This window comes from Heloderma suspectum, chromosome 4 (genome assembly GCF_057233095.1).
Source record: "Heloderma suspectum isolate Gila_16-S chromosome 4, 16-S_ref, whole genome shotgun sequence".
In the NCBI taxonomy this organism is placed as follows: domain Eukaryota; kingdom Metazoa; phylum Chordata; class Lepidosauria; order Squamata; family Helodermatidae; genus Heloderma; species Heloderma suspectum.
The window spans coordinates 184,573,971-184,593,835 of NC_139461.1; the positions used below are offsets into that span (position 1 = coordinate 184,573,971).

At 41.7% G+C, this 19,865-nt stretch overlaps 1 protein-coding gene across 3 annotated transcripts in view; it reads left to right on the forward strand.

Moving 5' to 3' along the window:
- The first annotated feature begins 541 nt into the window (after positions 1 to 541).
- The window catches only part of LOC146347831 (complement factor H-like), a 102,554-nt gene continuing 83,230 nt past the window's right edge, over positions 542 to 19,865 (forward strand). For all 3 annotated transcript variants that reach the window (XM_084851471.1, XM_084851473.1, XM_084851472.1), the window contains exons 1-2: positions 542 to 707; positions 17,443 to 17,634. In XM_084851471.1, coding sequence (XP_084707597.1) covers positions 641 to 707; positions 17,443 to 17,634 — 259 coding nt within the window. In that variant the 5' untranslated portion in view covers positions 542 to 640. The remainder of the gene's footprint in view (positions 708 to 17,442; positions 17,635 to 19,865) is intronic.

The following is a 19,865-nucleotide window of genomic DNA, read 5'->3' on the forward strand; positions in this document are numbered from 1 at the left end:
GGAAAAAAACATGCTGGAATTCTATGACCTCCTTATCAGCAGCTGTTTTCTGAGAAATCAACAGGAGTTTTTCAGGGGAGGGTGATCATATGCAGAATCATTTGCTAATATCTGCAGATCACTGCTGTTAAAAACCGGCAACTCTGTTGAGAGGGCAAATTATGGCAGAAGAACCCTAGAACAGAGAGTGCCAACTTCAGATGAGGTTCTGCATTGTTAAGAACAGGGCAAGCATGAAACTGAAGGATCCTTGCCAAGGAAAACCTGGATTCCTTTAAGCAACTTGTATTTTTAGCACTTATAGCCCGAATGCAACACTGTTTGGGTTTGTTGGGAGAGAGACTAGACTGGATGAGATCATGCACTAACATGTAGTGTGGGAGAATGAAAGCAAACAGGAAGGGCAGAGCAAATTGAGAAACTGGGGAAGTGCTTTTTTTACATCGTTTGCATATTTCTCTGCCAAAAAAGAAAAGGTTGATTGTGTGTGTTGCAATAGGATTAAGCGGGGGATTGAATAGTGAAGAAAAAGCTTAAGCAAGGTCATTTCTTGGAACAGCTAGGAAAGGCAAAGTACAGGCAGAGAAAACCAACCAGAAGCTATTGGGGAAAGGGTGGGAGCCCTTTGCGAGGCCCTGAAATGACATTCCGTTTGCTGGGCTGTACTGTTCTGCTCCTGCTCTGGGTGTATTGCAGTGCACAAAACGGTAAGTCATTGAACGTTAAATCAATGCTGTCAATGATAAGACATGACAGTGCTCACTCCTTGTGTAGGGATGTGATTGTTCTTTACTGGACTTCACTAAGACTGCAATCCTTAATTCAGAGCGACTTGCACAAGTTCGTGGTCTAAGAGTTCTAGATTAATTGTTTTAAAGCTATCTACTGTCCAATGAAAGAGCTGACTAGTTTGAATCGGCTTTGACTTCAGCCGTGTTTCGGGGGTGGGGGAGCTGCGTTGTGCAATCCTAAACATGTTTACTCAGAAGCAAGTCCTGCAGAGTTCCTTAGCTATTACTGCTGTATAAATGACTTTGTATTCCCTTATTGCAATAGCCAGTTCTACTGGGAAGGGGCATCTTTGCCAAAACAAAAGAAGAAAGCAAACCAACAAACACAACCCACTAGTCATCTAGAGATGAACACTTGGATCATCTTAACGTATAATTTTGTGTGTCTAACCGATTATTTTTAGGCCTGCAATTCTAAACAAACTGATTTGGGACTAAGCCCCAGTGGGACGAGCAGTGCAACCCTATACATGTCTGCTCAGAAGTAAGACCCATTACATTGACTAGGGGGCAATCTACATTACAACTTTAAACTGGTTTCAAACTGGTTTATCTAAAGGGATCCTGCAGTTTCATGAGGGTACTGAGAATTCTTTGCTAGAGACCCCTGTCCCCTGCCTAAGTGGCCCCTCTTCCTAGAGCTACAGTTCCCAGAATTCCTGTATTTGGTAGCTGTAATAGCTAAAAACAGGTTTGAAACCAGTTTAAAGTTGTAATGCAGATTGCGCCTAGGGTTTACTCTCTGAGAAGTGGGAATAAGATTGCAATCTGAGAAAACTGGATATAAACTATAATTACACCCCAAAGCCATGCTATTAGGAGATGGGACTTACTTATTAAAGCCACACATCTGATTGGTTTTACATTTATTAACAGCTATAAAATTGGTTATTGCAGCAAGAAAAAAAGTGTGAGAAATTCAACAGCACTTACCTGTAGAGATTGGACAAGTATGGCATTTAGCACAACCGATAAAACTAAATGAGCTGGTGAGATTAGGGCTGCAATCCCTTACACGTTTATGTTGGAGTAAGATCCATTGAACTCAATGGGCTGGATCCAGATGTAGGTATGTACAACTGGGCTGGCGGAAGCAGACTTCTCTGCCCGCTTCTTCCCAGGGCAGTGCCACCAGCCACCTGAGAAAGCTACAGAGAATCAGGGGACCCTGCTGAATGGGGTGAGGTGGTGTGAAGGCGGGGGGGGGGATCTCCAAAAATAGGGCAAAAGCACATTCTGTGAGTGGAGCCCTTCCATCCATGGAAGGCAGATCCTGGATCCAACTCAATGGGGCTTAATTCTGATAAGATATCCATAGGATTGTACTGTTAGAGATGGCAAACAGCAAAATCCTAAATTTGCAACAAAATAGTGTCCTTTTATTGATTTTTGGAAAACAAAACATGAACTTTAAATTAATATTTATACCTGCTTTATTACATTATGAGAAATCTCTTTTTATTTGTATTATACAACTTCATATATGAATTATGTTCTTATGCTAAGGCTGCAATCCTATATGCACCTACCTGAGGATTGTGTTATAATTGCATAACACATGTATAGGATTGTGTTATAATTGGTTTTTTTTTTCTTATTAGCTTGTATTTGTATATATGAATACAATACAGTTATATAAAACAGAAAGCTAACACAGCTGTGTTCTCTTTTGCTTGTAGCCACCTTATATAACAGACTGTGTCAGAATATATTTTTAGGAAGTATGTAAAATGGGGCAAGCAGAAAAGTATTTCGAAAATAAGAAGTACTGAATTTTAAAAGATGTAATTGCTAATTAAAAAAATGTTCCTCCTCTGTAGCAAATGGCTATTTTGTGCATTCTTTAGCAGCCCCTTTTCAGAGCCTTTTTTCTGTCATGGAGCACTATGTATCACCTTGACATGTTCAAACTTATTTGTTTAGGTTTTAGCAGTAAACATTGTAATAGGTTACAGAATATTTTAACTCAGCTTCCTTAGCTACCATTGTGTATCAGTGCAATATTGCTAATATCAAGTGGTAGATGAACCACAGCACTGTATTTATCATATGCTGCTTCTGGAAACTGCACACCTCTCTAAACATTCGCAAGCAAATGTGTAAATGCCAACTCTCTTTGGGTATGTTGAGGTTATATAACAAGTAATCTACTAAAGTTACAGGAACTGCAAATCTCTGGGTAGTATCCAATGTCCTACATAGAGCAGACCCACTGAAATGAATTAGACTTAAGTTCATCACAGCCAGCTTAAGTCCCATTCATTTCAATGGTCTACTATTAGTAGGACTAACATTGGATACTATCCTCTGGTTTACAGTGCAATCCTGAACATGTCTACTCAGATGTCTGAATGAGTTCACTACGGCTTACTCCTAGGTAAATGAGTATAGGATTGAAATCTCTCTCTCTCTCTCTCTCTCTCTCTCTCTCTCTCTCTCAAACGTCTGGTCACCTCCTGAGCTCTTTAACAATGGCCATTTTCACCTGTTGTGTTTCCTCTTGGTTTTTGAGCAGAGTGGAAGTGGGGGGAAGGAGATCAGAGATGGCAAGGAAGGCAGTGTAGAGTGGGGGGGCAGGCAGATGGGGAGCTTTCAGAGAAAAAATGAACACTCAAAAATGAATATAATTTTCTTGGGGACTCTATATCCATATACTAAAGCTGACTATGGACAAAAGTAAATTGACATGCATTTTTGCCATTACTGGCATGTGTGAATTTGGACTAAGGTCAGTGCTTATTCAGGATCATGATGATTTGCCGAATTCCTTAAGATGGGAATTCTTTAGGAACACCCAATGTATTTTATGGTTACCATGGGGATATCACTGAAAATAATCTCACGCAGTGCACCCCCATTCTACCTACCCCCACAGTGGCTGCTGCAAACATGGCAGGTGAAAAATTGGCAATATGACGTGGGTGTCATGTGGTAAACATTTCAAACCTTATGGGCCAAATGAGGATTGATTATTGCTGGGAGGCCATTTTTGACAGCAACAAAGTATAATGTGTGAACTGTTCATCATATGCTACCACACAGATACACATTGTTCTATGCCAGCTAGAAGTCTGAGGCCATACGCTCCTTATCTAAGTGAGGAGATTCAGACGTCCCCCTCCCACATGGACAAAGTATATGTGTGGGGAGGTTGTAAGATCACATGGGCTAGCCCCTCCCCTGCCTCTGATGTAGGCAGTGGGCAACTCCGGGTGGTCTCTGTGTTCAACAGGTTTAAAGGATCTCTATGTGTTAAGATGTGCATGTTTGGAACTTCTCCATACAAGGGGAGGAGGTCTTTATATGTACGTATATCAGTATGGAGAACAAGCTGGCAGAACCTGTGGCTGTTGGGGGCATGGCCACTGAGAACAGTGGGGCTAGCCCAGGCATTCATTCAATGTGTGGAAAGGGGGTGTCTGAACCCTGTCTGCATTTACATGAAAATCCTGGGACAGCATAGCCCTGATTTGCAAAACTTGATTTGAAAATCAAAATTGTTTAAGAATATGGTATTGCCTTACTTTTGAGGGAGTTGGATTGTGTTCTCTTTGTTGCCGAAGTCTAATTGTTCATGCTGTTCTCTCAGGTGTAAGATAACTAATATTGTAAAGCTTATTTTCATTGCTTATCAGACATTTTTGACAGTGATGATGAAGAGAAAAACTAAGTATTTGTGAAAAGATCAGAATTTTTCACCAATTTTGTTCAGGGTTGCTCCTTGGATTAAAGTAAGCTTCAGAAACATCAGTATTTATTGTTTAATATGCCTTCCAATCCTGGAGAACTGGTGCTGATAACATTTCTGAAAATAATTTTTTTTACCCCAAACCTCCTCTAATAAGTCCTAAAATGTACCCATTATAGAAATGAAAAGGGAGACATATATTAGAAAATATCATGTAATGAAATGGATATAATGTGTATCACATTACAGAAGGCCAAATCTAACATCAGAGATATTCAGTCAAACTTATTTCAAGGGATTGATTGTATTTTAGAAGTAAATAATAATTTATGTGATTTAAATAAAATAAATTGAAAAATAAATGTGATTTAAAATTACCGATGATGTTGGTTTCTTTTTTACTTAGTCAAGTTTCTAGCCCTCATGATTGGGAATATGTGTTTGAATGTGTCTGATCAATGTCTCATAAAATCTCAGAAGCCGAAGTGCTGAATAAGATTTCCACTGGTCAGGAGCCAAGGCTACAGTGCCTCTATGTTCTTTTCCATGACTAGCAAAAGCAAATCATACAAAATGCTATGATTTCTATAAAATATATTGTGTAATTGCTTACTTTGCATAATTTATGCAGGGAACAGAATTATACTTGTATCAGAATATGGGCTATCTCCGCACAGAATGGGGCTGTTTGTAAGTAAGGGCAGCAAATCGTGAGTTAATTAACTCACTATTTACCATGGCACATTCCACAGGTTTTTTGAATATTCAACCCCCAATCGGTGGTTGCTACAGGTTTGTTGACACATTATTTTCTACATCTGTACTACAAGCTTTTTGTACATGTGATGTGTTCACCTGTTCATGAGAAAGAGTCTACACATCTTGACTGTATAATTAATTACCAAGTGTAGCTGTCCCCAGAAAAAAGCTGGCTCCCACTCACATGTAGGTCTTTATTCTCACTCTCATATCCACGTGGCCATGGTTGTGTGAAGTTCCCGTAGCCATGGACAGACTCTCTAAGGATGTTCTTTTCCTGCAGCTGCTGCCAAATGGAACCGAGGTTACTTTGCAGCGTCAGATGTGAGGCAGGAAAGTTCAGCAGAAGCTCAGCTGTGTGTTGGGTGTCAGCTAGTTGGGGAGGGGGAGCGAAAAGAAGAGCTTTGAGACAGAAAATGAAACTGAGCGATGGCTGTCAGCCAAGAAGAGGGGAAAAAGGCAAGAACACAGAGCTAAGAAAGGAAGGAGAAACAGTAATAACCAGTGAAAGTGAGGCCAACGTTGGTGAGGTATGAACCTTGTCAGCTTGAGAGGAGAGAGAAATGCCTGAGCTAGGTGTGGAAGACTGGGCAGTTACTCTTTAAGTGGATGCGATTCATTACCTCAGGGGGCTAAGAAGATATCTGGTGCAGCTACCAAGTACGAAAACCTCCACTGGAGGATTGTGCGAAGTGCTAATCGTTTTTAAGAAGTCATTTTTATAGTCAAAACCTAAATTGACTTAGTTGCCTTAGGGCGCAATCCTATCGAGATAGGCGGCCGCCTCCGAACTTGGAGGCGACTGCCTATCCAAAGCGGGGCAGGAGAAGCACAGAGGGGATCGTTCCCTCCGCGCTTCTCCTGCCCTGCTTTTCGGCTAGACAGCCAACCGCGGCTGTCTAGCTGTGAGATCACAGAGTGGGGAAGAAGGCCGCTGTATGATACATAGGATGTGTTGTGCAGGCAACTGCGCTCTGCCTGCCCCGGAATGCCCCAGCCACGCCCCTTGTGAGCACGGAGAATGGGGCTGTTCCGCGCTGCCTCCGAGGTCGGTTCCCGGAAAACACCATATCCTGTGGCCATCGGGTTGCGGTCTAGGAGCCATAGGATTGCTCCCTTAGGGGGAGTCAGACAGAAAAAAAGTCCTAGTTTTTTTCAGGGGGCTGGAGGAAGTGGGGACTCTGGCTTCTGCTAGCCAACATGCACACACCTAAATCTGGATCTAAGCCATTGAAATGAATAGTAATGTCGATACTGTCCATTGTGCACACAACCCACATGTAATGCTTTGCCCGCAAAACATATAATTTGTAGAGATATGGCTTTCATACTGTATTGGAACCCTATGACTGGATTCTGTGTCTTTTTATTCCACACAAAGAATCCCCCCAATCTCCATCAGAACTAGGCAGAGGAGGGTTATGTGATTACCAACTGCAGGTGTTGTAATTGGCACAGCATCTATATCAATATTGCACATAAATTCACATGCCATATGTGGCTTTTGGGGTCCTTTAGTTATTATTGCTTTTCCTTATACCTGTACGTGCATGTGTGTGCTGCTGCCAACTGCACTTTATGCAACTGATGACAGGACATTAGTCCACGAAAGCCTATGCGAAAATAAATCTGTTAGGGCACTGGCTGGGGGATGCTGGGAGTTGTAGGACTTTTTTTTCTGTCCTACAACTCCCATCATCCTTAGTCCTTATTGTGCCAGAATAAAACTCACTGTAATTACATAATGGCTCAAAACATTTTCCAAATAAAGGCTGCTTTTCGGTCCCAAAATATTGTGCAGCTCTTCTTCCCCTCCCTCGGCAGCACACTCACACCCATTTTCTGGATAGTGATCACATCAAAGCAGGAAAGAGTTGTACTGAAAGATAGGTTCTAATAGGGGCAATGATCAGACAGGGGGTGATGGTATCGATTTTCAGAAGGAACACCACTTGTGGGACAGATGTAAACCCCCTTCCCACAGGTTTTCCAATGGCTGTTTTGTTTGTAAAAAGAAAAGAAAAGAAAGATGTGTGTGGGGGGGTTCCATTTATGGAAACCCACACACTAGTAATGGAACATCTGGTTTGGCCCTTATATACATTATTAAGGAGTTACTGCTGTGCCAACCGCTGCCATGGCCCACGCACCCCACATAACAGAAAGGCAGGCAGTCTGCACCATCTGTCGTAAACTATCCAAGGGGGACACAAATTACCTGTGATGTTTCTTCCTGAAGCCCAGAGAAATCTAATCAGAGCTCTTCCAGTAATTCATGGAGTAACCTTGAGACAAACCCAGTAAAGATCCTTCTTTATTCTACAGATGTTCACTTTTTCATTACAGTGCAGTCTTTAAGCATGTTTATACACCTGTCCCATAGAGTACAATAGGATTTACAGTGCAATCCTATACACGGCTACTTAAAAGTAAGCTCCACTGTCAGCTTTATTGTGTGTGTAAGATTTCTCATTCTCAGCAGGTCCTGACTGGAAGGTCTTAACTGGGGTTTCTGATGCATTTAATATGCATTCTTAAAGATATACTAAGCCATTTGTAGGGGCACTAGCCTCCCTTACAGAAGTGTAGCAAGGTCTGAAGGAGTGCTTGAAAGAATGGAACTACAGAGGAAAATCTCTTTAAGAAATTGCCGAAGTGGGGATATTCATAGAAGCAGTACCACCCATGTACTGTTTGTCCAGAGAAGCATACACATTAGTAGGTGTACCTGAAGGTCAAAGGCAAGAAAATGATGCCCTCCTCTGTTGTCTATGGTCCAGAGCAGCAGTACCATATTGCTTCATGGAAAACCGTGCCATTTTAACCCTAACCTGCCTTACATGGTTGCTTTAAGGCTATTTAATTGCTAAATGATGACAACATAATAAAAAGAGGTGCCACTAATGAGACCTTTTGGATACTGAACTGCAAATATATCCACTGGGGGGAAATCCATACAAAAATAGAGAAGTAACCAAATCTTACTTTCCAAAGGAATCCCCCCGCCCCCACCGCCAGCTGCAGCTCAGACCTCTCAAGTATCCCAACCCCTAGGTAGCACAGGAGGTAATGGGGGAGCAGGGATTGGAAAGCTGCATTGAACAAGCGGTCTCATATACTTTTTGAGTGAAACCCATTTTATTAAACTATGGGTGTAATCCTATGGCCATTTATCTTGGAATAATTCCATTGAACTCAGTGGGACTTACTTCTGAGTAGTCATGTATAGGATTGTGCTGTATATCAGTACTATATAATACCCTCAAGAGGAAAGCAGGCACCCTAAGCAAGTGTTTGCCCACTTTCAGGAGTCTTTAAAACAGCTTCTTTAATTCATTTTAAAAGCATTTCTTTCATATATGAAACATGTATTTCACATATAAACATGCAATACATCAAAGTAAATTATACATTCACTAAGATGAACAGTGAGGATTATGTCGTTAAAATAATTTAATAGCTATACTTATGATAGTTACAGAAATTGGTGTTTTAGTTTTAAAAAGGCACTGTGCAGGAAAAATGAGGTGAACAAAGTTACCTACAGGTTTCTACCACAATTCTCCCATGGAGAGTAAGCCTCTGTTAGGAAACTGTTTCAGGAAGTATAACAGATGCAGCATAGCTTGTCCCGTTGTTTCCAGGAGAAAAGAATTGCTTCAAAGTCTCATTTCGTAAGAGTCATTGAAGCAATGCCCTTCTTCTGGCAACAAGGCAAGAGGTGCTGAGAAACATCCAGGTATTTGGTTTGTGATGCCAAAGGGAAACTTCCTTTGAATGCCCGTGCAGCTTTACCTGAGTATGCCCCTTCATGTGTGCACACTCTGGGGTATGACCACATGTATGCTTAAATTAAACTTGTGCCTCTGAACACGTCAACAACCCGCTTGTGACATCCTAAGCTGGACACTATAGGCTAACCGTGGGTTAAACAACCCACAATTAATCTAACTACTAATTGTAGGTTAACTGTGGGTTGTTTAACTCATGACTAACCTATAGTGTAGGGATGGCGTGGGTACCCGATTCAGTCTGGAAATCTGGCAGAACTGCCCCTGCCCACACCCCCGAGCCCTGTTCGCTGAGCCCATGTGCCTGTTTGCCCCCTGCCCGCGCTCAGCGAATTCCCGGCACTCACCCTGGTGGCCTCATCAAGCTTTGTGGTCACAATTTTTTGAGAAATAAATGTGTATATTTGTGCACATGCAGAAATGTGCATTTTTGTGAATGTGTATATTTGCATATGTGTGAAAATGCTCATTTTACAATGTGCATATTCGCACACACACAAATGTGGGCCTTTGTAAAAATGTACATCTCGCATGTGAGAATATGTGTATTCTCAGAAATTTGCATTTTCACACATACAAAGACATGCGCATTTTTGTGATCACCATTTTATTTTTCAAAAAGATGGTGACTACAGAGCTCGATGAGGTTGCTGGGGTGAGTGTGGGCTGCTCGCCAAGTGTGGCAGGGGCTCAAGCGTGGTCTGGGGACCAGTGAGTGGGGACTGGGGCTGGTTGGCCGTATGGAGAACCTGGATGGGGGTGTGTTCTCACATCCCTACTATAGTGTCTGGGTTCAGTCACGTTGCAACCGCTGATCAGACTAATAGGGGATTGAAAATTTAAAATGGCTGTGGAACGTGCCTGACAAGCACCATGGCAAATTGTGGGCTAATTAACCCAGGATTTGCTGCCATTGTGTGCAAATTGAGTATGTGTATATGTATGCCCCGGCCGTGGGCGTTGAACTCTTAGGTTAGAGGTGCCAAGATAGTGATACATCAGATGCAAAGGTTTACTTACAAGGAGTACTTTATTGGTTAACTTACAGCACACAGCATACCCAATGGTTGGATCAGGCAGCTTCTCTGAACCACGAGCCATTGGGTCCAATGGGTCTTATACTCTACAGGTTAGCAACAAGCAGCGTTTCAGCAGCACGTGCCCCTAGCATTCATTCTCAGCATCAGCCAACAGCGCTTGGTTCTCAAGCCCAGCCACCTGCAGCTTTAAGGTAAACAAACTCTGCTTCTCAGGCACATCAGAGATAAAGACTCCCCTCATTAGCAAGGAATGCACCACGAAGGCTGTTATCAGCCTTTTGACTCATCTGCACATGCTCAGAGGCTTACTAGCATGGGAACTGCACCAATAATGAACTTAAGCAAGCATTGTGGATCTCTACGACCCTCTAACACTACAAATGACTTGGCTACGCTCCCGGGGCCAATACATTTATATATACATACATACATGACTGATGGTTGTTTATAACCAAGGTCAAGGACCTCAGAGCTCTTTGACTCTTCTTTTACGTCCCCTCTTCTTTTTGCATTCAGAGTTGTGTGTGTCACTGCTTATTTGTGTACTTCCCTTGCGTAATTGCTCAGTCCCCCTGTTATCATAGCTACTATCCTTTAACTGTGGTGTAAGTAGGAGACAGTTCTTACAGAGAAATGAAAAATTAAATGTAACTTGCAGTGTTGGCCCCTGTGTGGCAGGCCTAGGCACAGGCCGTTTTGGCTCCTAGGGTCTGTTGTGGAGGACTGAAAGTTTTGGTCTGAGATTGGGAGAGAGGTCTGTGGAGCCTGGAGAAAGGAAAGGGAGCAAGAGGTGATTCCAGGGGTGGTGGCTAACAAGGAACCATTCAGAGAAGACCGTGAGGAGAGGGAGCAGCAAGTTGCCTTCTGCCCTCACACAGCAGCATTCATCCCGAGTGTGTGAGAGAGCCTGAGGCCCACACCTGCCTCCCAGGACTGTGTGGCCTAGACAGGCCTGAGAGACACCGAACACTCGGCTGCGTCTGTCTTCGTTGTTGGACTCCATCCGCCCTTACGCTGTTGCTGTGAAACTTATTTTAAATTGTATACCTGAAGTTTTCCTATTGCCTCCCCCGTGCCTATTGCCCCCCTCCCTGGGGATTAATAAACTCTAGCTGTGGGGTTTCCAACATGGCCCCTGTGGGCACCGGTGTTCTGCAGACACCTCTCTTAACGTCCCTAACCCCTCCTAATTTTATTATATTTCTAAAGGTGGTTTTTTTTTTTTTTGTAATTAACTTTTTTTTTTAATTGGGACACTGACATGCTGCAAAGCACAGTGCTGCCTTTCTATTTGGATTCAGAAGAGTGGCTTTCTGTTTTGGAGCTCAGACCCCACCTCTGCCTTGTACTTAGGTTCTTGAGCAAATTACTTTTCTTTTAGTCTCACCAGCTTGCCTTCTGGGGAAATGAGTGTTTTGTGACTGACTGTGCCCACCATGGCAGCCATTTTGTGAGAGTACCCATGAAACCCTCTCAGAATTCCAAATGTGCCTACCAAAAGGGTGGTGATTCCTACCCTAGCTCTTGGTGTGTGTGTTTTGTTTTTGTTTTTTGTTTTTATGCTTTTGAGTTGCCCGCTGGTTAAGTCCCCTCCCTCCAATTAGGAAGCACGGGGTCTTGTGGACTGGAGGCACCTTATGCTATTTTGTGGCTCTAGCATTCTCTCTGTCTCCCACCTCCTACAGTTCAAACCCACATCCCATAGTTCCCTCCACAACATGGTGCTTCAGTGGTGTTGTAGGTCACATCACGGCATGTAGCACAATGGGGCCTTAGAAGCTAGGTCAGGTGTGACACCTGAATCAGGCGCAGAGTGATGGCTTGCCAGTAGAGAGACAAGCCAGAGTTCTGGGTTTGGAAGTCACGTTAAACGTGCCGAGCAGGGGCCAATTGGGAGTGATCAAGCACGATTACGACAACCCAGGGTTGTCATGTGTGAACCGAGAAGTTGAAAGGGGAGAGAGACTGTTGTTTTCTTAACCTTTCTACAGCACCTAGAAAACTAGGTGTGTTGTTGTTGTTTAGCTGATATGGCTAATACCCAGTAAAAGAAACCTCAGAGGCAGTATGCTTAAGATAAATAAAAAGAATGAACCTCGAACATATACCACAGATAGCACTTTCAATCATCCCCTGCTTGTGAGCTTCTGAGGTATCTGGCCTGCCTGATATTGGGAAAAACACAGTTACTCAAATACTGCCCCCCAAAAGAGATTCTCTTAACTGGCAGTGTTGTATTAGCCCTATTGCTTTCCTGTACAAGGGTCCACAGAATAGAATTCGGACATTCTGAAAGCACGAGAGAAATTATGTCATTCTTGAACTTGAATAATTATTTTTTATATTGAAGATTGTGTCCTGTAAGTGATTAATGTTAGCTTATTAGCTCTGAATATTAACAGGAAGAAGGAAAGGAAAAGAAGTTTGGTCTTTCAGAGAGTTCCATCAGTCACCCTGTTTGCTTTGGATAGTATGACAGCACCCTCTGGCGGGAGTTAATTTAATTCAATTGCATGCTTAAAAAAAAAAAAGCAGTCTCAAAAAGAAAACAGTATTTTCTCAAGAACAGTCTGAGATTATGTTCCTGCAGTTTCAAGCATGGTATAATAAGGAAGATAGATCAGGTGCACATCAGTCACAGAGTTATCAAGCACAACGTTTTGTGTGCCGTTAATAGTGTAATTTGCTTCCAGCTGAGATTGTGGCATTTAGGCTGTGCAATCGTATATTCCTGGGGGTAAGTCCCTATGCATTCAATAGATCTTACTTCATAGTAGTCATTTATAGGATTGCACTGCTAACCTCTAACTCGGTTAAATTAATCAATTCAGACTTTTAGTTGAGTAAAAAAAAGTTCTCCAGATGACTGGGAAACAAAATTAAAACATTTTTCAAAGTCTCTATATACAAGTACTAACACAAAACACAGTGGCTGGTGGAAAGAGGGAATGCCTCTTCCAAGATGGTGCATACATATGACAAGCACTGTATGCATTCTACTATTATGTGATAAGTAATAGTAGAATACTAGCAAATTTTATGACATTTGTGTGGAAACCACAATAGTTATAAGTAGGAGAAATGTAGCTAGATATCCCATTTAAACCAATAGGAAGCTTATAGGATGTGTGCCTTTTTAAAATGGCCTGTATAAAGGAGAGGGGGGATTCTGCCCTGTCAAAGTCTATGGCCGCAACTGCTGGAAATGTAATATTGTATAAGCTCAGTTTTATTCTGAAGCCAGAACGCTGCCAGTACTCTACTATTTGCAGAGGGGTTCTATGTTGCAGAGAGGATCTAATGGATTCTGTGTGTGGTGCCATTCCTTCAGTTATAGAATGTGACTTCTCAGGGCCAAGCTACATATTACCGCATAGAACAGAGTCTTAGTGTGGAGGGATACGGGAACATTAACTCTTTCCTCACCCCTGTGGGTTGGTGGAGTATTTCTCTTTTTGGCCCTACAAGCTGCCATAGGAGATTCTCAGGACTATTTAAGGCAGTCCATAGGGGGAGAGGAAGATTTGAGATAGGAAAGAGATTGAGGAGACCACAGGGAGAGTGAGGGAATAAAAACGCCAGGCTAGGGATTGACAGGCTGAGGTAGCTGCATTCTAACCCAACTATGTAGCAGCAGACAGGTCTGAGAGGAGAGACTTGGGCTTTCTTCACACAGAGCTTTTATGCTGTGGTTGAGATTGCTCCTTCATGGAAGTTTGCGGGCAGTTTAGAGGACGCTGTGATCATCCAAGGCGTCTCCTGCACTAAATACCCTTTGTTCTGTTTTTAAATAGATCGCAGATAATGAGCTATCAAATTACCATTGTTGTGTTTCGCTTGAGTTCCCTCTGTGAAAAGAGGAAAAGTGGCAAGAAGAGGAGGGAGATCAATGAAAGATAATGGAAGTCTCAGCTATGGGGAGAAGGGAGGGGAAAGGGGTGTGGGGAAAGGAAGTATGTGAAAAAGGGAGTCGTCGTGATCCTGCATTTAAAATGGAAGCAGAAAGCCCCATTTTAAATGCAGGATTTTAGGCTGGTGTAGAGATGCCCCCTAATAGCTAACTAGTCCTGGATAACTGATTTATGGGCATCCATCTTAGCCTATTTTATTGTTTTGTTTTTGTTTTTCTGATGACTTATATTGTATTGCATTGTTCCTATTGCTTTCTCTGCTGTTTCCCCCTCCTTATTAAATATATTCTTGTCATCTGATATTTTTGACTTTCATTACCATTGTTATTCATATGTCAAAGTTTCATAATGGTGTTTTTTGGTGAGTAGATATATTTTTGAAAAAATATGTATACACACAACTGGTCAACTTATATTTATAAGCTTCCAGGCAGAATTATTATTTACTGTTTATTTAAAGCATTTTATCCCACTATTCAGCAAAAAAGGCTCCCATACAATCAATAAAAAGTAGACAGTTCCTTCTCATAGGCTTACAGTTTAAGTAGATATGACACAAAAGGAAAAAGGTTGGGGATAGAAGAGGAAAAAATGAAGTTGTTTTTCACCAGGGCTGGTTGAAGGCCCTGCTTCCCATTTCTTTTCTGTCTACTGCAGCCTGCTGGAATGGCTGCTCATGCAACTAGTAACTTTCAGAAAGCGCAAACCCATGCAAGCTCCACTAAACCCTGTTTCTGTATAAAGTAGCAGCAGGGTTCTTATGAGCAATCCCTTAAATTAAAAGAAAAGTAACAGATTCACACAAGATCCAAAAATGCCTTTACTGTTCGTTAATCAAGAAGCTTGAATACAGCAGCAATTCAAGGTTTATAGTATTCCGCTATATGTTCTTCCCAGTGAAGGAATCCCATTTGATGGGCATACTGGACGATCATCCAGAACCCCCTGTATGAACTCATTTACAGTCTGTTACATGTATATAGATAGACCCACAATCTGTGTGCATTGCACAAATGTTGAATGTTGCATGTGAATAACTGTATAGATAAACACTCTGAGTACATATGTACACAGATTGTACATGCACTAAATGTAATGTGTGAACACTGCTGTTTTCTCAGCTTCTCTTACATCACTGGGTCATTGTGAAGTTAAATGGTGCAGTGGGGGGGAGGCTAGCTCTATTCAGTCATTCAAAAAATGTAAGTGTGGAGGAAATCGGAGGCACGTACTGCAGCTCCACCCCTCCACCCACAGCCTCCCATTGTTTATTGGGAAGGTCTGAAGCCTTATTAGGGTTCCGGATTGTGCGAAGCTTGGTAACTGCATTCACCCAAACACAGTTAAATTTCCACTTCAGACCTTCCAGATAAACATGGAGAGATTATGGGTGGAGGGGGCAAGGCTGCAATATGTATTCGTGCTCACCTCCACGCTTGCACATTTTGAATGACTAAATGGGGCTGATGAGAATCATATAAGCCACCTTAAGGCATTTGCTTGTGGAAGAAAGGTGGGGTTAAACTAATTTTTACAAGGAATTTAATGTGTGGATATGTGGTCCATTTGTCTTTGTCTCTAGTTTATAGTTACTTGTTCATTATTATTTCTCTATGTCAAGCATATCCAGTAGAGTTTCCCGGTGTTCTGATAGGGAGGTGGTAAAATCAGAACATGTGTACATACATAGCAAGTGAGGCAGCCAGCAGCACCTCTTGACTTGCTAGCTTTCATTGTTTGTATCTTAAACTAACCATCAGGATAATTATACTGGCACAGGAGTCTTTCCATTGAGAATATTAAGCCTCTTGGGATGAAGTGGGGGCAAGATCTAGAGGTCAGGAGAGAGGCGTTGGAGATCTCGGAACATTTGGATAAATGGGGCTTTGTGAATAGCCGGTAAGAAGGCTAAATTAATTGAGATTAGCTCCGTGATGTTGTTTTTAAATTAGTTATTCAGTGGCCCAGTACATTCAAGTCAATGGAATCTTCTTATCACATAGATGAAGCATGTCCGGCACAGTTCTCCTGTCAGCATTCAGAAAGGGGCAGGGGATAGCAGTAAACTGTCAACCAAAACAGGACAGAACAGAACAGAAGTTACATCAAGGCTGACAGATTATTGATCAAGAGAGGGAGGGAAAAGAAGATGGTATGCTGGAATTCTGTGCAACCTTACCTTACTCAGATGTTTGTTGCTGCTCATACTCATTCACACGCACATGTTAACCTCCATGTGTACTTGTGTAATGACCAGCATGGGTCTAAGGCAGACTTTAATACAGTGGATTTACATGCTATGCTCCTATCAGTGGGAAATAACCACTTTTGAAATGAGCTCAAACACTTGTTCAAAGTCCAAAGAAATAGGGCAGTATCCTATAGTGTTGCTGTACTCTCAGTGTTTCTTTTATGCCAGCGGGAGAGACCGCTTGTGTGATGGGCTTTTGCAGTTTTAAGAATAATCCCAGAAATGACCAGAAACAAGAGCTCCTACTGCAAGCTCCACTGGCTTGACCTGTTCTGGAACTGAGTGTTTCTGCATGTTTCGGGTTATCTTTAGAACTGCAAAAGCCCCATCGTGCGAGCAGTCACTCCCAGTGGCACGTGGGCGTGATAGGATGCTACCCATAAACTTTGTTTTTCAAATATTTGTTCTCAAAAACAAGCACATGCACATTCATTGCAGAGGATAAAATGGCTTGATTTGCATACCCACCCTGTACCACACGGATCATTTTCCAGTTCTAATCGGCCTAATTAGAAAAGGTATAGAAAAGATTGGGGGAATTAACATTTACCAAATCAGCAGGGGAAGGTGGAATTATGGAAATGGTGGAGTAGGGGATTGGAAGGCCGTCTGATCAAGGAAACATGGATGCTGCTGATGACAGGAGTGGACTGTGGGGGCAGAAATGGATAGGTTGAGAAGGAAAGGAAAAGAAATAGAGTAGGAGTAGCTATAATTGCTTGATTTTAGAGGAAGGGGAACCCAAAGAACTTCACTTCCTGATTAGTTGCCAAAAACCAGAAAAATGCTATGGGCACAGACTATAAGGTTCCTCAGCGTTTGTTCCAAATTAAAAAAATGGGGCATTAGGCTTGTGAGGTGTTTTGAATGGGCAATGATGGGGAGATTGTATGGGGGCTAAGCCACCTCAATTTGGTTAAAAACAGACTTTGATGGAGAGGAGGCAAGTATATTCTATGGCTCCTGTGCCTGTCTGGCAGTTCCAGAGCCTCAACACTGTTCCTGGCAGCTCTTTAGGCTGCTGTGCCTGTGTACCAAAATGGATTCTTAAACAAAGGTATCAGGGTGATGCCAGTTACACCTATATCATATCACACAATACAGGTGTCAGACAGCCAGACGCTCATCTGTAACATGTTACAGATTACAGGACCTGGACATTGATCAATGTTTTTTAAGTATGTTGCTGCTTTGTTCTCACTTATTACTAGGTCAAAATGACTGTGGACCACCACCTCGAATACAAATTGAAGAACTTGCAGAGCCACCAGGCAAACAGTCTTATCCGCATGGTGAAATAATAACTTACAACTGCCGGCCTGGCTACATAAAACTTGGACGCATTAGATATCGGTGTAACCATGGAAACTGGGAAAAAGCTTACCCACCCGTAGAATGCAGAAGTAAGTCCCAACATAATTTTGAAAAATGCACAGAACCAGGACATAAAAACACTTTTAGCAGTTTTTTTTTTATTTTGTGATCAGCTTTAATACTCATTCCTTAACATTTTAAACTAGTTTTTTAATCTATACGATATTATGTGTTGTTTTGTGTATTTTCTGTTTTACTTTGTATCCACTGCTTGACATTTGGATTCCCTGATCTAATTCTCAAAGAGATGGGGAAATGATCAACCTTTTCCCTTTTAGTTAAAAGTTTAGTTTCCTTTTTAATTCAAAGCTCAGTAGTGCCTTTCATGGTATATATTAAAGACAACAATAGGAAGCTAAAGGCCGAATTAGATGTTAGGAGGAATGGGTGACTGCTGCTGTGAATAATATCTCTGCATCTCCCTGGTAATGTGTTATGAAAGATATCTGATGTGATATCATCATGGTCAGATGTTCCCCACCCACTTTTTCCACAAGTGGCTGCCAATGAAGCAGGATTCATGAGCTGGATTTTTATTTTTTTATTTTTAATAGCTCTATTTAAGGAAACTTAGATTTTCAAGGAAACTTAGTTCATCATCATCATCATCATCACCACCACCACCACCATCATTTCAGTTACATGCCGCTTTTCCACAAAAACAGCAATACAACAACAAAAAAGCTTAGAAATACATCATCATAATAGGAGCACATTGCAATCATAAAAAACACATTTCACTCATACCAACATAATAACATTTATATTTCACATTAATTACAAAATAGGCAAATCAAACTTTGCAACACAGTTATCAATTATTATCTTTCAGCAGCGTGTAAACCAGAGCCCAATAAACTAAATCTTTCCTATGCATTAAGGCTTTAATAAACGTTATGAACTGCAACAGCTACACTAGGAAAACAAAATTAAGAAAATAGCAGCCAGGTTTCTTACAGCCTGCAGCAGATCTCTCTCTTGCTCCACTTTCTCATGCTGGTGCAGTTCTCAAGGCTCCAACAGAGACCAGGGTGGTGGTGGTCAATCTCTTCCCCTGTGCTCTGGGTGTTTCTGCTGCTCCACAAATAACTAAACAAATAACTAAAATATCACTGCACTTTGGATATACGTTTCAGAAAGTTGAAAGATGAGCTGTTAGACCATGACTATGAGAAGAGGATTATAAATTCAGAAATGTGACATGAAATGAGCCAGCGTTCCCCAACTTGGTGCCTTCCAGATGTCTTGGACTTTCACCCCCATTAGCTCTGTCCATCATGTCCAATGGCCAGGAATGTTAAGAGTTGTAGTTCAAAACATCTAGAGGGGAGCAGGTTGGGTAAGGCTGAAATAACCTTATTTTTTAATCATGTTAGTGCATCTTTCCAGATTGAGGTTTGAGTGATGGCTTGTCTGGGATGTGAGCAGGGTTGTTGTTTTTTTTTTACTGATAAAAGAAATGAATGAGAACAATATCACCAAAACCTATCCAGCTTGGCTGAACCTCTAGCTCACGGACATTTCTCCAAGACTAATACTCCACATTTTTTTAAACTTAATTTCAGTTGTTTCTCCAGAGGACATTTCCCAATGTTTTCCCATCTCCATTGTAGCTTCTACTAACAAATGTAATGTGTTTTCTGTGGAGTATATTTGAATCTGAAAATATAGACAAAAGGATTAATAAAGGTTGTTGTGATAGGATTTCACCTGTTATTTCCAATACTGAGCCAACACTGCATTCCAAAACGTTATTAAAAAGAGGCAAGATCACTACATGTGAAATAAGAATGCCTCATTCCCCACGTCCTCTCCAACATAGTGTGGAGAGGATGTGTACTGTGGTGTAGCTTTACTGGTGTTAAATGCTATCTGTGTATTAATTTGGGAGTGGATTCTTTTATGGAGGTTGAAATCATTCTCAGGAGAGCTTTGCAAACATTGCTTCTCAGCCTACATCTGGTAAACTTACTCCCATGACCACTTTAAGGCCTCCAGAGGTACTACTCCAGCTTGTTATCAATATATCATATATAACCGACATTGCACCCGTTATATTACTGTGTTGTTGTGTCATAAATTTGCAGACATAGCGACTAATCTCAATACAGGTTAGTTTTGTAATTTGGACATAAAATTTAACAACTGACATTTTTGCAACAAGTGATTTTCTGGTCTTGTATCCATCAATTCATAGAATCATAGAATCATAGAATAGTAGGGTTGGAAGGGGCCTACAAGGCCATCGAGTCCAACCCCC